At 45.7% G+C, this 27,578-nt stretch overlaps 10 protein-coding genes across 10 annotated transcripts; 5 read left to right on the plus strand and 5 right to left on the minus strand. All coding sequences in view use genetic code 12, as the record gives it.

Moving 5' to 3' along the window:
* Positions 1-416: 416 nt before the first annotated feature.
* Positions 417-1,013, minus strand: RPL39 (60S ribosomal protein eL36; the record flags this gene model as incomplete). Its single annotated transcript, XM_025482761.1, has 2 exons — positions 417-703; positions 1,001-1,013. The coding sequence occupies 2 exons, from the start codon at positions 1,011-1,013 to the stop codon at positions 417-419; spliced, it is 300 nt and encodes a 99-aa protein (XP_025337704.1).
* Positions 1,014-1,275: 262 nt separating this feature from the next.
* CXQ87_004318 (mitochondrial 54S ribosomal protein bL28m) lies at positions 1,276-1,983 on the minus strand (the record flags this gene model as incomplete). The annotated part of the gene is made up of 1 exon (XM_025482762.1): positions 1,276-1,983. One exon carries the CDS (start codon positions 1,981-1,983, stop codon positions 1,276-1,278), a length of 708 nt encoding a protein of 235 aa, XP_025337705.1.
* A 1,754-nt stretch (positions 1,984-3,737) lies between these two features.
* SCH9 (serine/threonine protein kinase) lies at positions 3,738-5,894 on the plus strand (the record flags this gene model as incomplete). Its single annotated transcript, XM_025482763.1, has 1 exon — positions 3,738-5,894. One exon carries the CDS (start codon positions 3,738-3,740, stop codon positions 5,892-5,894), a length of 2,157 nt encoding a protein of 718 aa, XP_025337706.1.
* Positions 5,895-6,106: 212 nt separating this feature from the next.
* CXQ87_004320 (uncharacterized protein) lies at positions 6,107-10,509 on the plus strand (the record flags this gene model as incomplete). The annotated part of the gene is made up of 3 exons (XM_025482764.1): positions 6,107-7,163; positions 7,655-9,022; positions 9,389-10,509. The coding sequence occupies 3 exons, from the start codon at positions 6,107-6,109 to the stop codon at positions 10,507-10,509; spliced, it is 3,546 nt and encodes a 1,181-aa protein (XP_025337707.1).
* A 114-nt stretch (positions 10,510-10,623) lies between these two features.
* On the plus strand, positions 10,624-11,688 carry DUG3 (glutamine amidotransferase subunit; the record flags this gene model as incomplete). Its single annotated transcript, XM_025482765.1, has 1 exon — positions 10,624-11,688. One exon carries the CDS (start codon positions 10,624-10,626, stop codon positions 11,686-11,688), a length of 1,065 nt encoding a protein of 354 aa, XP_025337708.1.
* Positions 11,689-11,850: 162 nt separating this feature from the next.
* On the minus strand, positions 11,851-14,613 carry CXQ87_004322 (uncharacterized protein; the record flags this gene model as incomplete). Its single annotated transcript, XM_025482766.1, has 1 exon — positions 11,851-14,613. The coding sequence occupies one exon, from the start codon at positions 14,611-14,613 to the stop codon at positions 11,851-11,853; it is 2,763 nt and encodes a 920-aa protein (XP_025337709.1).
* A 1,684-nt stretch (positions 14,614-16,297) lies between these two features.
* CXQ87_004323 (mitochondrial 54S ribosomal protein bL21m) lies at positions 16,298-16,765 on the plus strand (the record flags this gene model as incomplete). Its single annotated transcript, XM_025482767.1, has 1 exon — positions 16,298-16,765. The coding sequence occupies one exon, from the start codon at positions 16,298-16,300 to the stop codon at positions 16,763-16,765; it is 468 nt and encodes a 155-aa protein (XP_025337710.1).
* Positions 16,766-16,838: 73 nt separating this feature from the next.
* BCK1 (mitogen-activated protein kinase kinase kinase) lies at positions 16,839-21,332 on the minus strand (the record flags this gene model as incomplete). Its single annotated transcript, XM_025482768.1, has 1 exon — positions 16,839-21,332. The coding sequence occupies one exon, from the start codon at positions 21,330-21,332 to the stop codon at positions 16,839-16,841; it is 4,494 nt and encodes a 1,497-aa protein (XP_025337711.1).
* A 461-nt stretch (positions 21,333-21,793) lies between these two features.
* SFI1 (Sfi1p) lies at positions 21,794-25,230 on the plus strand (the record flags this gene model as incomplete). The annotated part of the gene is made up of 3 exons (XM_025482769.1): positions 21,794-23,041; positions 24,215-25,135; positions 25,177-25,230. 3 exons carry the CDS (start codon positions 21,794-21,796, stop codon positions 25,228-25,230), a joined length of 2,223 nt encoding a protein of 740 aa, XP_025337712.1.
* A 423-nt stretch (positions 25,231-25,653) lies between these two features.
* ECM39 (dolichyl-P-Man:Man(7)GlcNAc(2)-PP-dolichol alpha-1,6-mannosyltransferase) lies at positions 25,654-27,528 on the minus strand (the record flags this gene model as incomplete). Its single annotated transcript, XM_025482770.1, has 1 exon — positions 25,654-27,528. The coding sequence occupies one exon, from the start codon at positions 27,526-27,528 to the stop codon at positions 25,654-25,656; it is 1,875 nt and encodes a 624-aa protein (XP_025337713.1).
* Between the last annotated feature and the right edge of the window lie 50 nt (positions 27,529-27,578).

Raw genomic sequence — 27,578 nt, forward strand, 5'->3', positions numbered from 1 at the left:
CTCTGCTTATGCTTGCCGTTAGATTTGCAGTAGACAAACAATCTTCCTTTTCTTCTGACCATGTAGCAGTCCTTGCAAAATTTCTTCACTGAAGTTCTCGTCTTGAGCGTTCTCATGGCCGTGACGGCTCCAACAAGCAGGGTATTGGATTTCATAAGATTTGGCACCACCAAAGCCCTGGTAGGCTGGACAGACGGAAGTGCACGCCTGAGGATGGAGGTCAACCCTAACATTGTGAATAAGTCAGTAGTTGTAACTGATAGATATTGCGCACCTACAGGAAATCACTAGATGGGACACACATGGAAATGGGCCTATGTTAAGACAATATTTTGTTCTACGAGAAAATTCAACACTTTGTCTACGCATCGTTTGTTCACTTATTAGCATTACAGTATGAAGTATGACGAAAGAGCTTAGTGTCTTCTGGACTCAGTGATGATCTGACTCATCTCCTCGACCTTTCTCAGAGCTCTCTTGTGAGTACCCAATCTCTTCTTGGCCAACTTCTTGGCTCTCTTCTCACCGGCGTTTCTGATCAATTCAATCAATCTTCTCTCGTATGGAGCCAAACCGGAGACCTCAGAGACAATGCTTCTGACGAACTTGGTTCTCTGGGAAAGAGCACCCTTTCTCTGGGAGATTCTTGGAGCAACCTCCTTACCGTTGACCTTGTGGCCCTTGTTCAAACCGACAGCAATACCTGGTTGTTAGTATAAGCGTTTTGGAGATGTGCCTTTGGGAAGAGCTTGAGCGAATTGCAGCTGGAAAGGAAAGTGAAATTTCACTTTGTGGATGGTCGAATGCACTGCTTATGAAACTTGTTTGCCATGTTGTTGGGTGGTTTGGTTGTTGGCGATGGGTTTTCATCAAACTTCGATGGGACTTGGATGGACTTAATGGGACATTTAATGGAAACGGGAAATTGATTTCGATCATTTGGACTGCTCTTGTTCATTTAGATTCATTCTCAAAGGCTTTTAACGTCGTGGAAACATACCAGATCTAGCCATTTTTGTCTTTGTAGATACAGAAGAAGGAGAGAACTTCGGTTGTATGAGAAAAATTTTCGTGAGGGTCTGGGCCTGCCTGCAGAAAGGCGCACTGAGGCCAATGTATGGGTGTACAGGTGTAAGAAGGCGCTTCACTATGGGCGCTGAGGGCACTTTCGCGACCTGCACATTCTGCTCCTACTACGTTATGTGTTCACGTGACCATGTGACTGCTATGTCTGTGTTTCTATTTTATGCTATTATGTACAAGTAAATGCCCTCCTTAGACGGTGATATCAGCGAAATCGTGGCCGTAGGCCTCCAACTTTTGCACAAGCTCCTCGGTGGTCAACACGGTGTGGGTCTTGATGAAGTACTTCCAAGGCGTGGGTGTGTAGCTGTCCTTGTAGACGTATGGGTACAAAGTCTCCAAGAGCTTCTTTCTGCCCACGGTGATTTTCTTGCCGGAGTCCAGAATATGATAAACGGTCTTGTCGCTGCCCTCAGAGTTCAGCTCGATCTCCTTCTTCTTCAAGATATCGTACCTCAACTTCCAGCCCTTCAATCCCATGGTCTTGATTCTCATGGGCGATGACTTGAGCAAGTAGTTGTCCAAACCACCGTCTTTGGTGATTGTACGTAATGCAGTGGTAGTGGCCTTGGTGGCGATTCTACGGTTCAAAGTCTCAGACCATAGTTTGGTTTTCACGATATTGGGGAGCTGCGACTTGAGAGTCTTGACTTTACTCTCACTCTCCCTCTTGTGTGTTTTTCTCTGTAGACCGGCAAAGAGGCCTCTGTTTTGTCTTTTGAAGAACATTGTTTCGTAGTCATACTCGGGATAGAGCTTCTTGTAACGAGGAATCAAGCTGTTGGGCAATTTGTCGCCCTCCTTGTAGACGGTGTGGCTTTGGGGTTTGGCATATCTGGTGATCTTGAACATGCTATCCCTCAACGTCGACTGTCTAGCAGCACCTGAAAAGGTATTCATGATTGGGGTCAAACTGTTGATGAATTTTTCTGCTTGAGATACGTGGGTCTTGTACACACACCAACTGCCATCAGCACCTATTAATGCCGACTAGCGTTTAGAACGAAGAGACGGAGGTGGGAATGATTTTGGGTATTTTATGCATTTTTAGTAGACTTGGCGGAAATGGTATTTCTGTTTCGAACGATGTGTCTTTTGTGGTAACGCATGGTTTCATAGCTGTGCTCGATTTGCAGCCACCGAGGGAGGACAACGATATCGACCGGATTTTAAAGGAATAGGTAAAATAACTGAAACAAAGACTTTTCTTAGGAATTCTTGAAAACTTTGCTAATTCTTTGTATACAGAAAAGGAGGAATGAAGTTCGTATTAGGGATCGAATCAGCCTCGTTTACGAAGAGCTCTATGCTTGCCAAAGCTGAAGAGCTCTATGCTTGCCAAAGCTGAAGAGCTATACGCTTACCAAAGCTGAAGAGCTATACGCTTACCAAAGCTTCCGTCATTTTTTCCTGTCAGCGTCATATCTCTCACAAGTTCTCCCCTTTTTGTGACCATTGGTTCTTCAAGGTATATCGCAAACTGACTTCAGCCATGCATCTGCACAACCGTTGTATCTTCCAAGCCGAGCCAACAAACATGATCCGATGTTGTAATTCAACACTCATTGAATCACTCATGACTTTTCCTTGAATCAATCTAAGTTGCAAAGCAATTAATTTCGTTTGAACCTGGGTTCACTTTGTCGGGTCCATTGTAACCTCATCTATATCTTTCTAGAATCTTTCCGAGCGCCAACACTGCAGCTATAAAATTCTCCTAGTAAACGAGCAGAAAAAAACGTTCATGCGCCTACTGCTTCGCACCAGTGAACGTTCTATGCTCTTTGCTCACCCACACAATCCATTACACCGTTCAATTCCCAACTACCCAAAGAAAACGACCAATTTTTGTGACCGGCTTTTTCCTATTCACCGCCTCCAAAAATATAAAAATATCACTTCACTAGCCACAAAATACACACCGGGCAAAGAAAGAGGCACATGAGCACGCTTGAATGACCAGGCTTGCATGTGGCCAAAGCACCAAAAGAGTAAGCTTTTACGAACTGGTCAATCGAGTCAAAACTTCATTTTTATAGCTGATTCACAAAATTTCCGTGCCACTGCTTATCGAAGATGGGCCAAGCTTGGTGACCCATTTCACCTGGGGACCCGTGCATTTGCACCCACGGAGTATCTGCACGGGCTCTTAAATTCCTGAAATGGGCGCCTTGAAACTGTAAAAATAAGAGTGCAATAAGAATAGCTTCTGTTAAAAGAAGGTACAGAAGGTCGTTCTTCCACCTGTATCTCTACATCACACTTTTCCTCCATCCTCGGAATATAGCCGCTTGTCCTCCCTAAGTAGGACAATTCAAGACACACAAGCCACAATTTGCCTCCGCCGAGAATACAAAAACCAAAAAAGGGCATTTCTCTCAAATCAAAACACAAATCTATCAATTCCCAGCGAGCCCTGTAGAAAGATCTCGCAAAACGTCACCCCCTCCATCGTGGCCTCCGTTTATCGCTATTCCTTCCTCCAGTCTATCGGTGCGTTTTTTTCTCGCCCTATCTCATTTCCTGTGTCCCAACACCATCTCCATACAACCAGCCAAACACACACCCTGCTATTTATTTCTCTCCTTAACTGCTAGCAAGTTCAAGGCCCGCCTTCCCACCGTCATCCCCCTTTACGTCATCGTCTCCAACGCATGACAGACTTTGCCAAGTCCATTCTCGGCTTGGGCTTCAAGAGAGACGCTTCGCCAGAAGAACACTCCAACTCGCCACTGCCGGCACCGCTGCAAGAAAACCCCAAGAAGTTTTTGCCCAAAAACCTAGCCGCTCATCCGACCACTGCAGTGCTGAGCCAACAGTTGGCCTACGGAACCACAACAACATCTGAAAACCAGCCATCGGCACACCAACGAGCTCAGGGTTCGTTTGCCCACGATTTGCATCCCTCCGTGCTGAACACGGACCCCTCCTCACAGCGCGTGGCTTCTCCTGCTGTCCAGAGCATCAAGGAGCAGAGCCAGGCTGACTCCAACATGGAGACATCTCCTTCACCACCAGACCTGTCACAACCGGTCATCATCACCACCGACGAAAAGGGCCAGCTCCAGCAGGCCCAGACCTCGCTGCAGCCCAAGGGTAAGTTGAAGGTCACCATTGTTGGCGCCAAGGACTTGTTGATTTCCGAGTACTCCCAGCCGTACGTGGTGCTGACATACGAGTGCTCGGAATTCGTCAACAACCTGACCCCATCCAAGCTGCCCATGCTTGCTCCTCATCAGAACCGCTTATCTCCAGGCATGCCCATGAAGCAGCCTCGTGACAAGAGACCAGCTTTGTACCAGCGCCAGCTGTCCACGCAACAGTTCCAGCTCTCACAGGGCCTGGCCACCCAGGTGTGGAACCACGAGGCAGTGTTTGACGTGGTGGGCTCCAACTCGGAATTGGACATCTCCGTCTACGATGCCGCCAAAGACGACGCTTTCTTGGGCCAGGTGCGTATTGTGCCAAACACAGACACCCCAAGCGCCAACAAGACCCAGGAGCCCCGCTGGGAGCCATTGCGTGCACGTGTGGTCGGTGAAAGAGTCACCGGCTCATTACAAATCAAGTGGCAGTACACCAGATTCGATTCCAAGAAGCTGTATGGCCCTGACGACTTTGAGGTGCTTCGACTCTTGGGTAAAGGTACTTTTGGCCAGGTCTACCAGGTCAAGAACAAGGACAATGGGCGTATCTACGCCATGAAGATCTTGTCAAAGAAGCTCATTGTCAAGAAGAAAGAAATCGCTCATACGATTGGGGAGAGAAACATCCTTGTTCGTACCTCTGCTGCTGCCTCGCCATTCATCGTTGGTCTCAAGTTCTCTTTCCAGACCCCTACGGACTTATACCTCGTCACCGATTACATGTCGGGAGGCGAGTTATTTTGGCATCTCCAGAAAGAGGGCCGCTTCAACGAGGATAGAGCGAAGTTTTACATTGCTGAGTTGGTTCTTGCCTTGGAACACTTGCATGACAATGACATTGTTTACCGAGACTTGAAGCCAGAGAACATCTTGTTGGATGCCAAGGGCCACATTGCTTTGTGTGACTTTGGCTTGTCCAAGGCCAACTTGAACAATGACGGTACTACAAACACCTTCTGTGGTACTACCGAATACTTAGCACCTGAGGTGCTTTTGGACGAGAGTGGATACACCAAGATGGTGGATTTCTGGTCGTTGGGTGTGCTTATTTTCGAGATGTGCTGTGGCTGGTCTCCATTCTACGCCGATAACACTCAACAGATGTACAAGAACATTGCGTTTGGCAAAGTGCGTTTCCCCAAGGAGGTTTTGTCTCCAGAGGGTAGATCGTTTGTCAAGGGCTTGTTGAACAGAAACCCACGTCATAGACTTGGTGCAATAAAAGACGCTAGAGAGTTGAAAGAGCATCCATTTTTCCAGGACGTTGATTGGAACTTGTTGAAGGCTAAAGACATTCCTCCTCCATTCAAGCCCCACCTTTCTTCAGAAACCGACACGTCCAACTTCGACCCCGAGTTCACTAACGAGTCTACCTCCGTGCTCAAGAAACACATGGATATGGCCTCCACGCCTCTTTCACCAGGTATCCAGGCAAACTTCCAAGGTTTCACATATGTGGACGACTCGGCCATGGACGACCACTTCAGCAAATCGCATAGATATCAAGCATTCAAACATTCTGGCTCTTTCATTCCAGGCAACTCCAACCTTCCACCAGATGACGAGGTCATTGACGACCAGATTGACGAGGAAGATGAGATGGAGATCGACAACGACGCCAACATGGAGAGCGAGGAATTTGTCCATGGCCGCTTCGACCTTTGAGGTCAGCCTACCCGCCTACTTAATTTCTTCAGACGGTCCTTCATTTCGACGTGTTTGTACAATATTGTTTTTATAGTGTCTTTATAGAGATCGCTTCGAGGTAATGCTGGCTCTGGCTCTTTTTCGCACCCACAATCTCCAGTCAGTGTGTGCGACTCAGAACAATCACAGCATCAACAACTACCATCAATTAGAATTCAACCATAACAAGCATGAGCAGGACGACAAAGAGAGTCAGAGGCCGCATGCAGCCAATGGAGCATGGTCATCCACCTGCCTCGGTGTTAAAAAGTGATAGTCTACAACTTCACGATGAAGCAGACTTGATCAACTTCCGTGCTGATGCATTCTCTCGTTTCATCAGCAATCAAGACCTTCTAGAAACAGCGGCCCTGAAACCGTTCCATACATCAAAAATAGCACCCCCTTCGCCTTTCCCGGTGCACAAGAAGAAGCTTTATGAAGAAGATGCCACAGACGACAAAGTTAAAGAGGTACTCCGAGATCTCGGCAAGGAGGATTTTATTTTTGGAGACATAAGACTAATGAAGCTCAAGGGCCAAATGATTGAGGAGGAGCTTGAAGAAGACCGCAAAGCTTTGGCCGAAATGAAAGAAGATCCCGATAAGTCATTCAGTGAGGAAATGACGTTCCAGAAGAAGGCTGCGGCACAGCTAGCGAAGCTTCATCGTGAGTGTAACGATGCAGAGTCGCTTGAAAAGCTCGAGAAGGCTATGGAGAACACTTTAGCGGAGTATGAGGAGAAGTATAGCAAGAACTACAAGCTACAACAGACCGCGTTCATCAAGCGGTCCATACCAGCCGAGGAGTTGGGTGCCACGGTTGAAAAGGCGCCTGAAAACTACAATCCACGTCTGATATCGTCCTTCTTGGACATTGAGGATAAGCCTGAAGAGAAGCAACCCGACTTCCAGGACCCAATGTTTGGTGGCCATCAAAACGATAATAACGGCCAGCTTTACATGCAAGGCAACGGAGACGAAGACTTTGCCATGGCGATGATGAATGAACATGGCAGCGAGAGCCATCCAGAGAAACCCGATATTCCCGCTCCACAGTCATTACAGCCAAACAAGCAGGACAATAACGAAAACGATGTCAACATGGAGGATCTCAACCAGTTCCTTGCAGACCCACAGGGTAATGATGACATGATGGGAGATGACATGGACGCGTTGATGAACTTTGGTCCCGACAACGAAGAAGGCGGAATAATGGATGACGACGCCTTCAACTCGGATTTCCTAAGTCAGATTGATCACACCATGGAGTAGCTCTTTCCCAATTCCAGGATGATTGCACGTGCTGAAGCCTGGTGCCCCTCACGTGCGACACCTGAAAACGCGAGATACCTGGCAAGTATGTAGGTGACAAAAAAATACCGATAACAGGTAACATCAACAGCTAACGGACCACAAAACACACGGCCAGCGGGATACCAATACCAAATAAACCCGGCTTTCCCTTTAATAGACGTTTTTATCAATTTCTCACTAGTGCGTCCCGGCCCAGAAACTTCACGGATCCGGCATCCGGACCATATGTTGATACCCCAGAAACCACTACAAGAAATCTCCGAATTATGCTGTTGAAACAGCAACAGCAAGCCCGTAGCCGGTTAAGGCTGCAGCGGCTTAAAATTAGTTTTTTTGGTTACCTCGTTGTGTTGGTATTCTTCGCTGTCCTACAGTTCATCGGAGTCTACTTTTTCTCCAAAGGATTTCTTCTATCTCGACAAGTGTTGCCCGACTTAGCAGAATGTGGCGATTCCGGCTGTTTACCGGCTCAGTTCGAAAAAACTGTCATTGTGGTCATCGATGCTTTGCGTTTTGACTTTGTCATACCTGTTGATGATGCTGATGCTGATCCATACTTTCACAACAACCTTCCCATCTTGTATGATCTCATGCAAAAACAGCCGGACAACGCTGTGCTTTTAAAGTTTTTGGCTGATCCACCCACAACAACGTTGCAGCGACTCAAGGGCCTTACTACTGGAACCCTACCGACATTTATTGATGCTGGTTCCAACTTCAATGGTGAGGCAATAGATGAGGACAATTGGGTTCTTCAGCTTCACAAACAAAACAAATCCATTGCATTCATGGGAGACGATACCTGGGATGGCTTGTTTAAAGCGTATATCAACCCAGACCTCCATTTTCCTTACGATTCCTTTGACGTGGGAGACTTACATACCGTTGACAACGGTGTGATAGAGCATATGTATCCATTGCTCGAGCGCAGTCGTTCGAAGGAGTGGGACCTTCTCATTGGACACTTCCTCGGTCTAGATCATGTGGGACATAGATTCGGGCCCCGTCACCACGCTATGAAAGACAAATTGCATCAAATGAACTCTGTCATCGAGGATGTTGTGAACAAAATAGACGATAAGACCTTGCTCATCGTGATGGGCGATCATGGAATGGACTCCACAGGAAACCATGGTGGTGATAGTCCGGAAGAGTTGGAAAGCACCCTTTTTTTCTACTCCAAGAACAGGAAGTTTCATATCAATAAGCACGATGCTTGCGAGTACGACCTTTCGAATAGAGGCCGGAACTATAAAGCGGTGAACCAGATTGATTTGGTTCCCTCGATCTCTTTGCTAATGGGATTGCCAGTTCCATACAATAATCTTGGGTTTCCAATAGATGAGGTCTTCGGCGACGACAAGGAGCTTAACTTGGCCAGTCACATCACCGTCGAGCAAATAAACAGATTTAGAGAGGTTTCGAATGAGTTTGGACTGGAAGTGAAGTTTGCGGAGAAGTACCAATTTATTTCCGAAAACTACAGAAAGCATGGGAAGAACAAGAAACATTTTTCAGACTTAATCCAGGAATCTAAGGCATTTCAGGAAGAGTTTTTAGATCATTGCAAGGGTCTCTGGGCTCGGTTTGACTTGGTACTTATAGGGCTCGGCATCACGGTGATGTTATTATCCCTTTCTTTTGCCATCACTTACTCACGCTCAATTCCTTCAGTGAGAGTCCTGACAATGTCTTTTGAGTTCATCGGCTCCATCATTGCGATGACACTCTTGGGCCTTGTCTCTAGCATTTCCATATTTATTGTTCTACGGCCCTCGGGTGTCACTCTTCGTACCTGCTTGTTACTTGGATGTGCAATCGGCATTTCCATCGGCTTTTGGGCTCCGATTATGGATCGGTTCAGCGTTATTTGGCTTTGGCATCAGGTGAAAGACTTTTTCAGTTACAATCTCAACAGTTGGTCATCGATGGGATTGTTGATGGTGCTCATGCACAGCATGATTTTCGCGTCCAATTCTTACGTAGTTTGGGAGGATAAGTTCGTGAACTTCTGTCTCACCACATTCGGATTCTGTTGTTTTTTCGGATGTCTAAGAAGTCCCAAACTGCTTCATCAACGAATTTTGGGAGCGCTGCATGCGGCTACCTTCATCATTTTGACGAGGTTGGTATCAATGATCAATTTATGCCGTGAAGAACAGGAGCAGTACTGTGTTTCGACGTTCGAAACTCATTGGTGGACAATTGTGCTATTGCACGTCTGTCTGTACCTATTACCTACTGTCATCAAATCTTTCTACACGCTCACATCTTCTTATCATTCAGCAGCACCGTTGTGGATAGGAACTGGAATGAAATTCCTTATGTTCATGAACGCATCCTACTGGACGATAGAATACGTGGAAAATAATGATTATCTCGGCAACATAGCCAAATCCTTCATTGATCTTGGGTTGACCGAATCCTTGAAGCTAGGAATTGCTCGAATTGTGTTGTTTATTGCCCTTATTCTTGCCAATTTTAGCTGGTCTCGTGGCCCCTTGTGTGTCAAGATCGAAATGTCTAATGCACCCGAAAATGACAGTATTGAGATGTCATCCGACTCTGATGATGAAGGAGAGACTTTGTCACCAAGACCTAGACAACCTAAGCAACCATCAGCTACAATTCTAGGATACGAAAATGTTTATGGCTCGTCATACTTCTTGCTCATTATCAATGCAACTTGTGCTATTCTTCTAGTTACGCAGCCGATTGGAGCTATCTCATTGTGTATTATGGTGGTACAACTTTTGTCACTATTGGAGCTTTACGATATCTTGAACCTTCAAAGAAACTTGGTCGCTGTGATCGTTTTCGCACTCCTCGGTTACCAGCACTTCTTCAGTACGGGGCATCAGGCGGCTATCCGTTCGATTCAGTGGGAAACCGGTTTCATGGTCAATCAGAAGGTTCTGTACATCCTTTCTGGGTTAACGATTATACTCAACACATTTGGATCCTTCTTCATAATATGCCTCGCGGTGCCGCTCATCACCCTTTGGAGAATTCCTCCATCAGCAAAACCCATCACGCTACTTGCGCAAGTGGTGACTAATGTTACTACATTGCTCACGTATCAAACAATAATCAGCATCATGAGTTTCATTTTTGCTGCCCACTTTAGACGTCACTTGATGGTGTGGAAGATTTTTGCCCCTCGGTTCATGCTTAGTGCGCTTTTACTCATCGTTTTCAACGTCTCACTCACGTTTGGAACGATGTGGTTCGCTACGTCCCGAGTCTTGACCCAGGTCAACCGCATTTTTGGTAAGTGACGATGGTCTCACTATAGAATACCTAAGCATATTTCGCAGCCAAACGTAGTTGACGCACGTGACCTCACAACATATCAGCCAGTCTATCGAGCTCTAAAGGTAACCACAAACACCATGTGCCGGTTCATGATATACAAGGGTAAAGAGCCTATGATGCTCTCAGACCTACTTACAAAACCAGCACATTCCATCATCAACCAGTCATTTGACTCACGTCTCCGTCTAGATATGAGAAACCCCATCAATGGAGATGGTTTTGGTGTGGGATACTATCGAAAGCTAGACCAGCCTTGCATATTTAAAGCTATCACTCCAGCCTGGAACAACGTCAATCTTAATTCATTATCCAACTGTACAGAATCGCTGCTTGTCTTTGGTCACGTTAGAGCCTCTACTCAGGGAGTATTATCCGAGACTAATTGCCATCCTTTTCTGTACGGCAGAATCATGTTCATGCATAACGGAGGAGTGTCGAGTTTTGACAAGATAAAGAAGAAACTCATGAACCACGTGGATGATAAGTTCTTCACATTCATTCAAGGTTCTACCGATAGTGAGTGCTGTTGTGCTTTGCTACTAGACACTTTGTATAAGATGGGCTACGATCCTGAGGACTCTTCGACCGTTTTTGGGCATAAAGTATTGAGGCAAGCCACACTCAAAACTATCGATCTTATAAAGACTTGGCAATGTGAAGTCACGGAAGAACCTTCCTTGTTGAATTTCGCCGTGACAGATGGTGAGTCTGTGGTGGTTACTCGTTATATCACTTCAAAGACCGATGAAGCAGCGTCTTTGCATTTCAGTACTGGCCTGCGATTTTTGGAATACGAAGATGGATTGTACAAGATGGAGAGGCTCAACAGATCACAAGACGTTGTTTTTGTCGCCAGTGAACCTTTAACATTTGAACGTGGAGATTGGATCTGTGTCCCTACAAACACGATGATTTCGATCACTAGCAACAACACCGTTCTCATGCATCCAATTGAAGACGAGTTCTGGAGTGATGGTCTAGCAGAGAGATCCTCTGGTTTGGCCATGAGAAAAGGTCTCATGGGCGGTGTACCAACAAAACCTAACACTAAGCCAAGTGCTGAAGATGAAGTCGATAGCACTGTTGCTCACCTTCCTCCTTTGGAAAGAGAAGGAAGAAGAGCGAGCGAAATTGCATCATAGAGTAGCTGGAACTACAAATATCTAGAAAATGGAAATCGTATTTCATTAGCATCATTAAAGTTAAATGCATGCACAGCGTAGTCTATCGCGAGCGCCTCGGAGCTCAAGCTGCTTCATGACGTGAATGCTGTTCGTGTTGAGGTCGCTTTACTTTGGTTGAACTCAACCTTTGCTTGCAACTCGTGTGAGTTTGTTGTCCTTGTTATCCTCGTCATCAGTGTTCAAGGGAATGTCATCATCGTCACTGTCAGAGCTCGACGTGGAGTCCTCACTCAGATTGTTTGTGTGCCCTGGAAATTGGCGCATGTTGTCCTTAACAAGTAGTCCCTGTGAGTCGTATAACGGATTGGCTTTTTTGTATGACATCCCATCATCATTGGGGTCGATGTAATCGTCATCATCGTCATCTCCTTCGCCGTTTCCGGAGACATGGAGGAAGTCCTTGTATTTATCTGAGTCGTCCTCTGACTTCAATTCTTTCGCCTTGCTACTGAGAGAGGACTGGAATGCATTGGACCCAGAGATCGTGAGCTGCAGCGACATATAATTAGCAAAGTGATCGTCATCATCCTCAGACTCGGACTCATCGCTTGAGCTAAGCTTATTACTGTCCTTCTTTTCTGTGTCAGTCTCTTCGCGGCTGTCAACATCTTCATGGAACTCTTCCTCCTTTTCTTGGTGCTCGTAGCTGCTGCCAATCAAATCGTGATCGATATTGGGGTTGAGACTCAAGCCACTGTCAAAATCACTCTCCTCAATAATTTCGCCAGTGCTCTCGTCGAAGGTATTGGAGCCTTCATCGTCATCAACATCGCTTCCGCCAAGAATTGCGTTATACTTCTTTCTCGTATCATACAATACCTGGCTGACGTAATTCTCCCAAATGTCGTCTTCGATCTTTTCATCAATGAATTCACTGACAGTGCCGACGGGGTATAATTGAATAAACTTCACAACTTCCTCTGCTATTAATGTCAAGTGACCCATGTAACCGAGTCTCATACCGCAGTGCTCCTGCTCATACTCTGAACAAAGACGCTGGCCCTCTGTGATTTTATGAGTGATGTTTCCAGAGTGGAAGATATCAATCGCGAGAAACTTGTTGAAGCCAATGTCCATTGAGCCATTCAACACCTGTTGAACAATATCAAAAACCACATTATGCAAGAAGTTGTTCCATGGGAATTTGAAGAACATGGACAAGATGTTTGACACGATTTGTGAGTCGTACAAAGCAATCTTGAGGTAATCACCAACAACTGGGCTGCTTCTGAGTTCTTCCTCAGTTAAGTTCGAGTTACTATGGGGTGGCTCGTCCTCGTCACCGCTATTTTGGTTTCCATGATGGGCGACTGAAGAGTCTTGCATCTTAGAATTAAAAGAGTCAATGGTGTCATTGAAATCGTTGTCGTCATCAAATTCATGCTTTGGGAAATCCTTCTCAAACTTTTTGGTCAACTCCTTCTCTGCGTCGAGACTAGGCTGCCAGTCATCGGCAGGAAGCTCGATGACCTCGTTGTACTTGAAGGCGACAGGGTCGAACTCCCTCATTTTTTTTCTAAGTTCGTCTCTGATCTTCACCACATCAAATCCCTTGTTGTCATTAAGAAGAGCCATGTTCGAGCAGTGCAAGAGCTCTGCGATCAACTCGCAGATCTTAAAACGTTCAAATCCCAATGGCTCGATTTTACCAAACGTGGTGAGCAATGACGAGCCCTCGTTGACGTGTATCAACAACTTATTGAACTCGTCGATCTTGCTGCCAAACACCTTCAACAAGTGACCCAAGTAAATTGGATCTCTGCCGGTTGGTGGATGGCTCTCCAAGGTGATATAAAGGACCGGTAAGATGTCGTAGTCCGAGTTATTCTTTCTGATGATCTCGATGATAATACCCACACCATTTGCCAAAGCATAGCCGCCTTTCAACATGATGTCACGAAGGCGGGCCATGATGTCATAGGAAACAAGCTCACGAGTGAGCTCATTGGGCCCGATGGTGGAATTATCAGTAGTTGAGTTTGCCGAAATGGTGATAAGTGCTTTTAGGAAGTCCGCAGCTGATGATTGTCTAACGAGCAACTCGTCCATGTCCGCGTCGGAGTCGGACGTGTCAAGGGCCTCAACAAGCTGCGGAACAAGTTCCTGATCCTGAAGAAAGTCTATTATGCCGGTGGAGTTGTCTGGCTTATCGGTGGAGATAAGCTTAAGCAAGAAGTCCATGAGGGGTGGGTTGGACAAGTGGTTCATGAACTTGCGGACCAACGCAGGCTGGTTGTCAATGAGGTAGGTGATCATTTCCTCGCACTTCATATCCAACAAGTGCTCCATGATCTTCATGAAATAGGTAGCCAAGTTGATGGACAATGGCTGCTCCAAGTCAAGAATGGACCACAACTTGTTGAGATTCTGCGTCGATTCCATCACGGTATCGGTGAGCGACCACACGTCAGCACTCAAGATCTCAGCCGAGAGAGTGGCGTAACGCGATCGTCTTTCCTCAGACAGCTCTGGAGTGGCCTCCTCTTCCTTGTCAGGCTCCTCCTCAGTGGTTTCATCTTTATCTTCCTTTTCCTTGGATTCTTCCGTCTCGTCATCTTCGCCATCCTTCGACTCGACCTTCAAATCCGCCAGGAGATGGAGTCTCTTCAAGCTCATGGCAAGCTGTTCGCCCAGCAAGCTCTCCAGGATCAAGAGGTCGACGAGCATGCTGATGACGTTGTCGTTACGCAAGAACTCGAGCAACATGGAGTTGTTGGACATCAACTCCTGGAGCAAGTCATTTTCGTCCAAAAGCTTTAGGAGCACGCTGATTGTCTGGGAGTCGTCCTGGGCATTGTCATTGATGGTGTGGTTTTCTAGAATGGACGTGACGTTAGAAAGCGAGGTGAAGCCATTACTTAGCTTCCAGAATGAACCCGACATGGTGTTAAAATTGGGGATTCAGGGGTTGCCGGGACCAGTCACACGGAGGCTTCAGCGGGTATAATGGGGTGGGGGAGAGAATGGAAGGAAGGATCCGTGGAGGTTGGTGGTGAGTCGGTTGAGGTTGTTGGATGCAGAGAAGGAAAAAAAAAATAGCCAAAAATGAGCCAAAAATGAGCCAAAGGAAAAACAAAGAGGTCGAGCGAAAAAAAATTGCACAAGTGGCTGCGACGGCTTTCGAGATTAAATCGGGGTGATTTTGGAAGCTGGAAGGCCTTGTAGAAAGTGTAGCGTGGCACTGTTCCTTGCGGTTCTAAACTTAGGCGACAGACAGCGTCTCGAGACCCCTTCCCACAGGGTTTGCGGTCCAATGGAAGGCGTTTCCGTGGAGAAAAGTTCAGACGAAAATGCAGAGGTGCAAAATTACGAAAGTTATTGAAATGGAAATTTTTCGATCCGGGGGCGTACAAGGGGTTTTTATAGTGAGTTTGCTGTCGTGGCTGAATGGCTGCAACAGTGAGGCTGAAGGAGACCACCCGGGATACACAGGGAGTCGATGAACAAAATGATTAACCAAAATTCAGGGATTCAGCTATCTGTAATTGTCTACTTTCAGAAAGGAGAGTCTGCAAATGGTGACTAAGCTTTCGTTTAGGGTGTTGTCTAGGTCTGGCTGCTTAGTCACCGCACCGGTATTCTGGTTAGAAGCATGTCTCACACCTTGTAGGTAGGCAAACACACTTTGGGAGGTATACGGATGATTTTGTGGAACAAGCGAGGTGGTGATAATAGAGACGTTGTTATTGGGTGAATGGCATAGCAAGGTATAGGTTTTCGGTTGGATGGATTGCGGTTGAGGTCCTACGGTGAGAGAAAGATATGACTTGTGGGAGATGAAGTAAGAGCCCTTTGTGAGTTTTGTTTTCCCAAAAAACACTAATTCTGTTAGCTTCTCGATAATTTAGGCGTTTTGTGGCTGTGGCGGTCACTCCATGGATGGTTATCTCCAAGGGAGTAGGGCTTATTCCTACGCTGATGATCACGCGGGTGAAAGAATTAGAACGCTCTATCGTCAGAAGCGTATTAGAGGCTGCTGTGTGGGTGCTATAATTTCGAACTGTCGGACAACTTTTCATTAATCCGATACGTGAGTAAAGAAAGAAGAGACTCTGAGATAGCATCTTGTAGTACCAGGGTTTGCTATTAAAAGAGTTTGGGGTTCACGCTTCGATATCCTTAACCATAATTCAGAACTGTCGGGCTGTTCATGCCTTGGTTTTCCACCGTCTCAGTATTTCGCAGCCATATTTGGTTACACTACCCTCCACAAATGGGATGGATCGCATAAAAAAAAAACACTTTTCTATTCACAGTAGAGAAGTTTATGGTCGTTTCTCTTGAAAGTTTTCTCTGTTGTCTTTTCTTTCAAGTCAATTCTAAGTGGTCAGAATTACTCAGGAGATGTGACCTAGAGTCATCGTGCTGCTTACCAAAACAGATTCCTTGAACCACTAGCATCAAAAAATAGATAGTAATTTATGAAATCAAAAAAGTCCTTCACTATTCACTCGTCGAAACCCGGTGGTCAGGGCCTATCTGGTCTTGGGCTTGTGTGGGAGGTACGGGTGTAGAAGGATTTTTTCATTCCTACGTCTTTAGCACCAACTTCTTCAATCCAACATACATGCTTCGGACAGCTTTTACCTCGTGCAGACTGCTTTCGCTGTCGGCGTTGCTTCGAAATGCTGCGCCTGCAGTGTCTTCTGCTTCCAAAGCTCTTCCAGACTTGACCTACCTCAAATTCGACTCGAATGCTTCCAAAGATCTTTACGCTGTGTGTAAGATCCACAATATTCCATACATGGTTACCAAAGGTGACAAGCTAATTTTGCCTTACAAGATCAGAAACCACGAAGTGGGCGACGTGTTCAAGTTGGACAATGTTGTCACTCTTGGGTCCAGAAACTTCACCTACAACGACAAGGAAGGTATCCCAGAGGATGTGTTTGAATTGACAGCTACGTTGGCTGAAATCACCAGAGAGCCCAAATACCAGGTTGTCAGAAAGAAGCAAAGATGCAGAAGAAAGAAGACTACCGATGTCGAGCCTTACCAGACACACTTGATCATCAACGAGTTGAGGTTGAAATGATCGCCCTGTAAATATCACCCGGTCTACTTGTATACTACCATAATCGTCATTAGTCATTCATTCGTCTCTGTAGTTACACCCGTCTAGTGTTGAATTTGATCACTTCACGGAGCTTGGTATCATTAAAGCGGAAGCTGGGGTCTTTCACCATGAACGGATGCTCAAGAAGTTTTTCTGCAGTGGGTCTGACTTCAGAGTCTGTAGTGAAACATTGTTTCAAGAAGTCCTTTGCCTCGTCACTGACATCGTCTGGGATCGGTGGGGCAAGCTTTGTCTTTCCAATCTTGTAGATAGCACTGATGACGGCCTCGTTCGACCAAGGCCTCTGTCCAGCGAACATCTCGAGAACGACACATCCTAACGACCATATGTCGACCTTGGCGCTGTATCCTTGTTTCTTGTCCTCTACAATGTTGTGAATAACTTCGGGGGCCATCCAGAACACGGTTCCTTGCATCGACATCTCAGCGTTGTTACTGTAGATATCCTGAGACTTCTTGGAAATACCGAAATCAGAAATCTTGCACGTACCGTCAGTTTCAAGAAGCAAGTTGTCGGCCTTCAAGTCTCTGTGCAAAATGCCGTTTGAATGCAAGTACCTTAAACCATCTAACACTTGTCGTGTGATGAACTTAACAAGAGGCTCGTCAAATTTTCCAAACGACTTAAGGCAAGATGAAATCGATCCACCGCCAACGTATTCGAGGAACAAGCTGTAAGTGTTCTTCTTCTGCTCAAAGCCCAAGTATTGGACGATATTTAGGTGGTCCAAGTCTTTCATCGTCTCGACTTCTTTATGTAAAGCATCAAGACCGTCTGAGGTCTTGTTCCAACTATTAGTCACAACGACTTGTTTCACTGCGAGCATCTCACCGGTAGTCACATTAAGTGCCAAGTAGACAGATCCAAAAGAGCCTCTACCAATGAGCTCACCCTTGATCCAAGCAAACTCCTCAAATTTAGAGCTAGCACTTGATCTTATGCGACTGACGAAACCCTTTTCAATCTCAGCCGAAGTGACTTCGACGAGTTTCTGGCCCCACAATTTCGTATTTGATCTGCGAAGCAGACCTGAACTCTTTTCATCCGTGGTTTTGGCTGGGGGATCGGGGAATTTTTTGTTAGCTCTTTGACCAGCTAAACGCTTGTTACGTGCCTCATTGGCAACCGTTCGAATAGTCTTCATTCTCTTGAAAGGTTTACCTCCATTATCAACAGGAATCACTCCATCCTCGTCGTTGGGAGGATTAATTGGCGAATTGTTTGCGTTAGAAAACGTCCTGGAAATGGATTCCTTTCTCTGCGTAGGGAATGATCTCTTGGGGCTTATGGCCTGGGCAACAGGAGAATCGGGTGAAGCGTCAATAATCGGTTTATCGAGATTAGTGTTGGGGAAATACTTCTCAAGATTATTGTAAACTTCTTCGACAGGTGGTCTCACGTTCATCTCTCTCAATTCAGCACTCTGGTTGTTCTTCGTGGGCTTCATGAAGAAGTCTTCCTCGTCATCGCTGTCAACTGTCGTTTCAGCCAGGCTCTTCTTTTGAGACATCGGTTTGACGAAAAAGTCATCATTATCAGACTCTTCGTTCGTGTCAAGGGCTGACGTGTCTTGCAATTGGGGTGATTTTGCTGATGCTGGTGAAAATGATGGGGCGTCGTCGAAGCTGAATTCATGCTCTGCAAAAGCGTTTGTCTCTTCTTCCTGCTTACGAATCGAGGCCAGCTTCGATGTTACACGTCTCCCGCTACTGTTGCGGGACAATGCTGGCAGGACTGAAGCACCCAGTAGAGTTCTAGATCTCACTGAGCCAGTTGGAGGAGGAGGGGCCTTTCGTTTTGCAATGAAACTGCTAGACCTCTCATACTCCAGACCCAGAGAGGAAGCTCTCGAGGCGGCTTTGGCAGCACCCTCTCTGAAAATAGCAGAACGTATCGCCTTCGTGGAGAGACTATTCTTGTCCTCTAGAAGTGCAGAATTAGCATCTTTAGAAGCAAAAGAGCTTTGCTGTTTTGCTTCTGGAGATTTCCAACTTTTAGAGCTATCAGGTAGCTCTGCAGCATGCAGATGGGCTTGACCTGTAAACTCAACCTTACGGCCAGTTTGCTGACTATTGTTGGGCTGGAGAAGGTTTTTCTTGCTGTGCCTCTTGTTGACGGGAATAGTGAGTTTGAGGGGATGCTGATAAGGCGTTGTAGGACCTCTCGCATCTTTTGGATTCTTAATCTGTGAGAATGCCTCATGATCTTTGAAATTGATGTAGTCTATTCCCTTGTCTCGAGCATCCTGTAATAGATACTGTGGAGTAGCAGGATACATCCGGCCATTGTTATCACCTGTGAGATCGAAGGATCTGGCATCTGATGAAGTACTTGAAATCGTGTTGGTACCTGGGGAGTTCACAATTTGCTGGATGTGAATTTTGCAAAGGGTGTTTTGTCGAAGAGCCTGAACTATGACATCGTCGCTCATTGCTTCACCAGGAATGCAGTCATAATCAGTAAGATGGAAGGTGATGAGGCCAAAACTGAGGAGATCCAATGATTTATAGATCCTCTTCTTTAATGATTCCAAATCGTCAAGATCTTTCGTATAGATCCTCAATGGTTTGAAGGAAACGTTGTCTTTGGAGAGTAGAATAAGCTTGGATTCGTCTTGAAGACTGCCTTTTGGTACTGGTAAGTATCTAGCGTCGATGATCTCCTTCTTTATCTCTGCGCTGAACAGGCGTTCACTATCGGCAGAAGATTCATTGACATCAAAAGGAGGGAACCCGGTGGAATTTGTGGATATTGGAGAAAGCGTACCATCATCTTGCGAACGCTGCAAGCTCAATAATGAGTCTCGATTCATGAACGAAGTGTTCTTGCTGGACAGATCGGCTCGTCTATGTTGTGGCATGACATAGCTACCTCTCTTATTACCACTTGATTGTCTCCCACCGGAACTCCCAGAGCTAGGGTGCACTTGTTTGACAATCCCAGCTGCTTTGTCGCCACTGTATTTCCAAATCGAGCTGAATATACCGCTCATTCGTTGACCAGTTGAGTTTCTTGGATCATCCCCACTTAAACTGGCAGTGCTTGTATTTGCCTTTGTCGAATCAGTAGATGGGGTTCTATGGTGAAGCCTGAAAAACTTGTGGGCGTGTGATTGCGACGAATCTCTCAATGGGTTGGCCTTAGATGAGCTTGATGGCTCGACGTATGAATAGGGACGAGGTTTAGTGGGCACCGATGATGACAACTGTGTTGATAATGTCGCAGATGACTTTCTGTTCTCTGCTCGCTTCTGAACTTCAATTTCAGGAGGAGCCAAGGTGGAGCTAGTGTTTGTGGAGGAGTTTTCGATATTATGGAGCTCCGAGCGTAACAAGTGAATGAACCTATCTACTTCACTCTTGTCCTCACCCACATGTAGGCTCCTGCTAAACTGTCTCCAGACCATTGACGATGATTCGTAATTGCCAAGTTCCAAGAATCGGTTGCCTGAAATTTCATTTCTCCTGAACGTTTCTTTCCACGAGGGATTGAAGTTGTGGAAGTCTAGCCAGGAGATCACATTGTCCATCAGCCATCGCGTAGTCGGATTAAGTGCTGGTTGTGAAGAGTGGGCGCCCATTGCATATCTGAGGAACCTCTGCTGGTTGTTACTCTTGGTGAGGGTGGATGCTGTTGAAGTTGTGGATAACGTAGATGACGCCGAATTGTTTCGTAGATGCTCTCCACGTTTGCTGGCGTTCAGCTCTTGCAGACTGCGCATTTCGTCCTTGACAGGCTCTCTCATTCTCTGTTGATCAATCTCCGGCTGAAAACTCGGGCGAGATCCACTTGAGTACATTGATCCTGAGGTCAATGATGCAGCAGTGCCTCTTGTCTCTACACTAGGGTTTAACGCCAAGGCACTGGAGCTGTAGTCGTACTTGCCGATGATCAGGCCAACCAAGTTCGAGTTCCCTGATTGAAGGGACTTTGGAGGCAGCGAGGATTGTATCGTATTTGTCTCATCCTCAGACTGACTCATTGGCAGCGTCCTTATGCTAACAAAATCAGCATTTTCAAGCTCATCTTCGTAAGCAAGTCTTGGTGAGAAGTGGAACTCCCTTGCAGATTCATCAGCCTCGCTGAAGCTGAACAGGTTGACATTCGACGGGATATTTTCAAAATGGACATTCTCAGAATTCGCAAGCGGTTGCTCATCTAACGGTTTTTGATCTTCCTCGTTCACACCCACACGACGAGAGCTAGTGCTGCTGGTACGTGAGAATGTCTCCATGAACTGAGACTCACGTTTGACCGGCATTTCGAAATCCGGCTCGTATGTTGAGTTCACGGGATAGCTTCCGACGCTCGGCTTCTGTGATGCATTGCTTTGGGAATATAGACTATCGCCAAAACTGGTCAAGGACGAAGGAGAATGCAGACCTCTGTTCCTCGCCATCACATCATCGGATACGATTCTCTGGGGTTCCTGAATATCATGGTATGCCTGGGATGGCCTTATCCGCAGAATATCGTGGCTTGCGGACCTTCTATTGGGGTCGCTAGCTGGCGGTACCCACGACATGGAACAGGTGTAGTTTGGTCCAAAGGAAGTTCGGTTGCAGTAGTATTTACCCTCTGTGCACAGGACTGACCAAATATAGAAGCTTCAAACTGATAAGGGATAACACGGCAAAGGCGAAAAAGAGAAGAGGCGATTGGAATAAACGGGTTAGAAAATGTATGAGATTTGCTGATTATGGTATACTTTAAGGACTATGCTTCCTGGTGAATCGCATATTCACATTTGCAACCATGTCTCACTCGGGACCAAATACGCTGTCATAGGTTTCGAAACCAATTTTTGGGGAGCAGGAAAAGTTATTTTTCTTCACAAAGTCTTTTGCAGAGACTGTTTCGATTCACAGAGTTTTTCTTTTTTTATTTCAAAAATACATGATTTTTATGTGACCCGGCCCGAGTAACTTGGCTCTAATACTGATGCAAACATACCGCGCATCACTACTACATCAACACTGACATGCCATGGTAGAGCATAACCAAATCTACCACCTAGTCAGGGACCTCCATCTGCTCCAAGACCTACGAAATGGAGAAGCACAATTCCACTCTATCTTCAAAAAAGTTGTCGAAGACGTCCTACGATTGGTTGGCTTGAAACATAAACATAGAATCAAGATAACAATCCACACGTCCCAATTCCCTGCTTTGACCTTGACCTGCTATTGCAAACCTCAAAGGGCGAATGAAAAACCGAATATTCAACAATTGGCACAGCATGAATCCCATTCCCATGGCCCCTCGTACTTCGATCACCTACTACAAGCATTATCCACAACTTCTATTGACAATGGCCGGCCTAGATACGTCAAGGAGAGCTATAAGGCAATTGTCGAGGAGCTTTTTCAATATATACAGCTGGCTCTGGAGATATACAGTTATTCCAAGGACCATTTAGCGGAGTTTCTTGGTCAGTGTTTGATACACGAGTATACCATAGCGAAAAACCTTGATCAAAAGGTGGAACTAGCCACAGATGAAACACAGCAGCTTGCCTCTGTGCTAGATGAGCTACTCAACAAAAGTATGGCATCAGATAGCGACTCGATTTTTGAGTACAATGTCCCTTCAGCGTCCAAGACTGGGCTTTTGAACTTCACATGTGACGATGAAGCGTTAAACAAGGCCTACGAAGCAGTCTTACACCTCACGCTTCTCAAACCAGAGAGCTCGGTTTACAGCAGTGTTCCCTCTTTGGTGAGGATCTTACTACTGATGTTCGAGAAGCATCATGCCATCGAGTGTATGGAGATTGAGTCGTTCGAGAATAGAGAGAAACAGCTTCAACTATTTTACGAATTCTTTCTCGGCTCGGAGCAATTGCCTGGAGTCGTACCAAGTCAGTACGTTCAGCAAGCTGAATCGATCTTAGACTCCGTTGAATTCCCAACTGATATACCATCACTAGTCAAAGGCAATGAGTCCGATCACGAACTCGCTGCTATTGCCGAGACTCTGGTCTCTGAGGGTTTTCTGCAGCATGAGCTTGGTGAACTATTATCTAATTTGAGCACCGTGGTCAACCTCCTCAACGAGTACGACCCGCAGTTCCATCCTCAATTCCCTCAAATTTTCAAACAATATGTTCTCCTTGTGTACGAGGACTATACCGATTTGGCTTGTTTGGCTGATTATAGGTATATTGAGGAATTGACTAACCTCGTTGGCCAAATAAGCGAATATGAGGCCAATGAGGATATGAATGGCGACCTGGTTCGTTCGATTGTCGATCATCTACATTACTCACAGGGGTTTTTGACCTCTGGATATCAAAGTTCAACAATACTTATGCGCTTGGCGAATAAAATCTGGTCTTCGTCCTATGAGATCACAAAACAGATCTTTCGTAAGTGGAATGACAGAACAATTTCTGCTATTCATCTCAGCTCAAAGCTTTTTCAGAATTCACTTGAAAGAGATCTGAAGATCCTCAATTCGAGGTTCAGTATCTGGTATGATAAGTTTATGAGACTCCTGATGTTAGTATCGCAAGCGGAGAATTATAGTGGCAAAAAGCTTCTCGCGAGGGTACTCAAAGATCTCTGGATACCAAAGTTGATACATGTGGGTGACTTGGAATATCAATCTCAAAGATTTGTAATAAAGAATAGGTTTCTCGCATGGAGGGCTCGAACTGAAAGACGCTCTCAGATTAATCGCAAGCTGCGAGAGTTTTACAACCGAAACCTTGCAGGAGCTTGTTTCAATCAGCTCAAGGAAAAGCATAAGCATTATGAAGACAATGTTCAGAAAGCGGTAGCGATCCATCGCAAAGTCAACAAAAAGTGTGACAACATAATTTTGCAAAACGTTATTCGAAAGTGGCACAGACTGTTGGATTCTTCCAACCGCTCCGCGACTCGGAGCATGGGAAGCACCAAAGACTTTGTTTTGAGTGAAAAATTGATTGCCCTTGACAAAATCGAAACTCGATACACATCAAGCAAACATTTCAATCTATGGCACAAGAAAATGCGCTTGCTTCAAACGTACTCCAAGTGCTCTCATGTTAATTCCAATAATACGAAAGCATTTTTCTTCCGCGGATGGAGAAGAAGCTTTATGTTGAAGGGTTTACAAAACGAATGGGAAGCGAAGCAAGACCGAAATTTCGCCCGATCAGCACTTGAAATTTGGTCTCAACACAAGAACCACAGGGTTCAAGCTTCTGGCTATCAGAGAAAAATCTCACTCGGGCGCGTAATGAAGAAGTGGAAATTGGCTCATAAGAAGAAAAGTTCTCGTCTTGAACTTCTGTTGGGCACCATTTACCTTAAAGCTTGGAGATTGAGGATGATATCGAGGAATCTCACCGATTCTGCTTCAAAAAGGATTCTTGAGAGGTCTTTCTCTAAGTGGAAAACTATGAATGTCATACACTCTGAGGATGAGGCACGAGCTTCTCACATTGCCAAATTGAGTCTTCAAAAAGCTACGCTAGCTCTTTGGAAATCAAGGATGGACATGCATGAGGAGTTAAGGCTTGTTGCTCAGCTCAACTTCGAAAGACAATACTTCTTGAGATGGAAGGAAAAAACGTCGGACGCCAACAAGTATTTACAATTAGCTGCCAACTTTCGAGAAAACGGTCTTCTGTTCAAAGATAGGTACTCGGCGAAGTTTCACATCAGACTTTGGCAGAATCGAATTGTCTCGAGATTCGAAGCATATGCAAATGAGGCTATTGATAACTTCCATGAAAAGGTAAGGCATAAGCGAACTTTGTCAATTTTTATCAAACACTGGCAAAATGAGTCTGCCAAAATTGGTGCAAGGAGAAAGAAATTGAATCTTTTACTTCAGCAGCACAATACGGCTAGCTCAGCTCTCGCACCAGTACTTAATCACTGGAAGGACAAGACTCTTCGCTACCGAGAGCATTATGCAATGAGTCTCGAATTTCATGATGCGGTGCTCCACAAAAAAGTCATGGTGCTCTGGTATGAGAAACTTTTGATAAAGTCTAACTATCTTGAGGAACTAGCGGACGACTTATTGAGCCAGAAGAGCTATGCGACTTCACTCGAGTATCTTCAAAAATGGAATCTAAAGTACATCAAAACTTACAAGCGGAATTTGCAGACGTGTACTATGTTTCAAGAGAAATGGAATGCGTCTAAGGCAAGGTCGCTTTTGCAAGTGTGGAGATTTAAGGCACTTCATAGGGAGTTCACCGATGACAAACAAGAGGATGAGTACATGGAAGCAGATACCAGCGTCTTTTTCAGTAGTTTGTCTCCGCTTGCAAAGAAACGAGGGAGCTTCCTCGAAGGACACAGCTACTTACATACCCCCGTGAAGAAGCAGGTCTCCAGCATTCCTTTCACGCCATCATCTAAGATTCGCAGGACGAGTCCGACAAGATTGGATACCAATATGAAGATGAATTCAGACAAAATTGATGCATTGATTAATCATTACAGAAAGGCGAAATCTAAACGGGGTGGGGGTGGGAAGACATCGTCCCTTAGGCTTCAAGATATTTCGACGATTCGATTGTCGCCCCCTCGGCCAAAAACTAATTATTCAGGTCTTCCCTCGAGACCACCCGCCCCGCAATTTGAGCGAATCTTGGAAGCATCACCAAAGGCAACTTCATCACCATTCGAGCCCAAGGGATATCAAAAGCTTCCATCTCCGCTCCCACTGGCAGACATTGATGAATCTGTTCTTAGTACAGCAAAGAAACTCAAGAGATTTAGACCGTTGGTAATTCCAAACAGCGAGTCTACAGGTGGAGCAAGTGGGTCTCCTGCGGTGAAGCTCAGGGAGCGTCTCGAAAATGCATCTCGTTCATTTAACACTCATAGCGTTTCCTAAATTAATTATTGGGCAGTCTCATAAGCATCCTCGAAGCTATCGATCTCTTCGTTAATTGCATCCTTGACAGCATCAGCGTCAACTGGAGGAGGCTGGTCAATTGGGGGCTCCTCTGTGGCCTTTGCTTGTTCATCGCTTTCCAAATTAAGATAAACAGGAATAGCATCCTGCTGGGTTCTTTCATAAACATACAAGTAGCTCCTTGTCTCGATCGTAGTTCTGAGAAACTTCAACACTTTATCCTTGTATTCCCATGGGCCTGCTGTTCCAGCAGGAGAAATTTCCGCGGGAAGTGCTTGGAACCGTTGAATATGCTGAACAGTGTACATGAAAGGGAAGAAATTGATCCTGGTGAATGAATTAACCGTCTTCAACTTCTTCCAATGAGTGCGGTCATACTTGATGAGAGTCTCCTCCTTTCTTGGCTTGTCCATGTCCACCTCAGTGATCATGTGCGTGAAATTGTTCCACAAACGGGACAATTCCTCGAGTTCTTCAGTTTTGTCAAACACCACGTTTGGAGTGTGCAATTCTGTGAATTTTGTGATTCCACTCATGCAAGATGCCACATCCATGTGCACCAACACATTTTCGTTTGCCTTGGAATTAACAATGTAGTCATTTAAGAATGTCACAGCCTCACCACCAGGGTAATTGAAACTCGAAGCGTAGCTCATCATGAGAGTGTAGACAACTGAGACACCAGTACTTGCAAGCATAATAAACAATAACAACTTATGGGCAAACAGAGTTGACCACTTTCTCGTCACATTTGCGAGGCCATTGGCAGCTTGCAAGGTGAAGATTGGGACAGTGTAAACGATGAACCTCCATTCTTTGTGAGGCTGCTTGGACATGAAAGCAATGTAAAGAATGGCGGAAATCGTCAAAATCCTGAGCGAGTTTCTGGCTGGGTGTGTGACGATTAATTTGTTATCGTCGGTGACCTTTGTTGGAGTTCCATCATTGGCTGGATCGACAAGAAGACCCAAGACTACCAATAACAAGATGTGGGGAGGGCGGAAAAAGTTCAATAAGTACTTCTTGAAGTAAGCACCGTAAGGTTCGACGCCCCATTCGGAAGCATTACCATTGACCACATTGTACATGAAACTCTCGAGCTCAGGCCAGACCCATTCGCCCCAGAAGTAGGAGTCCACAAGCACTGTAACAAGAACTCCGACCACAGTTCCTACCACCAAGAAGTACAGGTTGATTTGGATATCTGACTGGCCGAAACCGAGAGAAGAAATGAACGAAATGGTGACTGCAAGAACACCGATTTCGACACGGAAGATCACAGCGGTGAACGCCAACCAAGTCAATCCCGCCATATTTCCTTCGATGAGCTTACCGAAAGCATAAGTGACGAAAGGCAAGGCAATGAAGTTGGGCAAAGTTCTGGTGCTGTAGTATGGAACATGAAACTGGACAATCAAGAAGAGGGTGTAGAAGACGCCGATAGCGCCTCTAGTCTTAGCATTCTTTTCAATAAATGCCACCTTGTTAAGGCTGTTTCTCAACTTCAACAAGCCCAAGACGTTGGCCAATCCAAGCACACCTCGAGCCACATATTGCACGACGAGCTGGCTGTCCCCTTCCTTCACCACCAAAGGCACGCCTTTGATCAATGTATGGCCATAGTCAATGGCCTTCACAATGCCTCCAATTAACAAGCTTCCAACAAAAGTTCTCGGCACGACGCCGGGGAATACCTGGTGGTCGTAGTTCTTGAGCTGGTCTGGATGAACACCGTAATTCACGATATCATGAATCGCCTGGATATTAAAAGACTCCTCAACCTTTGTGTATGGAGCGTTCCAGAGGTGGTAGAATACCGCTGCCGCCAACAACAAGTCCAAGAAATAAACGAACTTCATCCTGGAGTGGTTGATGGAAGATGTGGAGCAAATTGTGCAGTAGGTGCCGC

Source organism: Candidozyma duobushaemuli, assembly GCF_002926085.2.
Source record: "Candidozyma duobushaemuli strain B09383 chromosome Unknown E_B09383, whole genome shotgun sequence".
NCBI lineage: Eukaryota > Fungi > Ascomycota > Pichiomycetes > Serinales > Metschnikowiaceae > Candidozyma > Candidozyma duobushaemuli.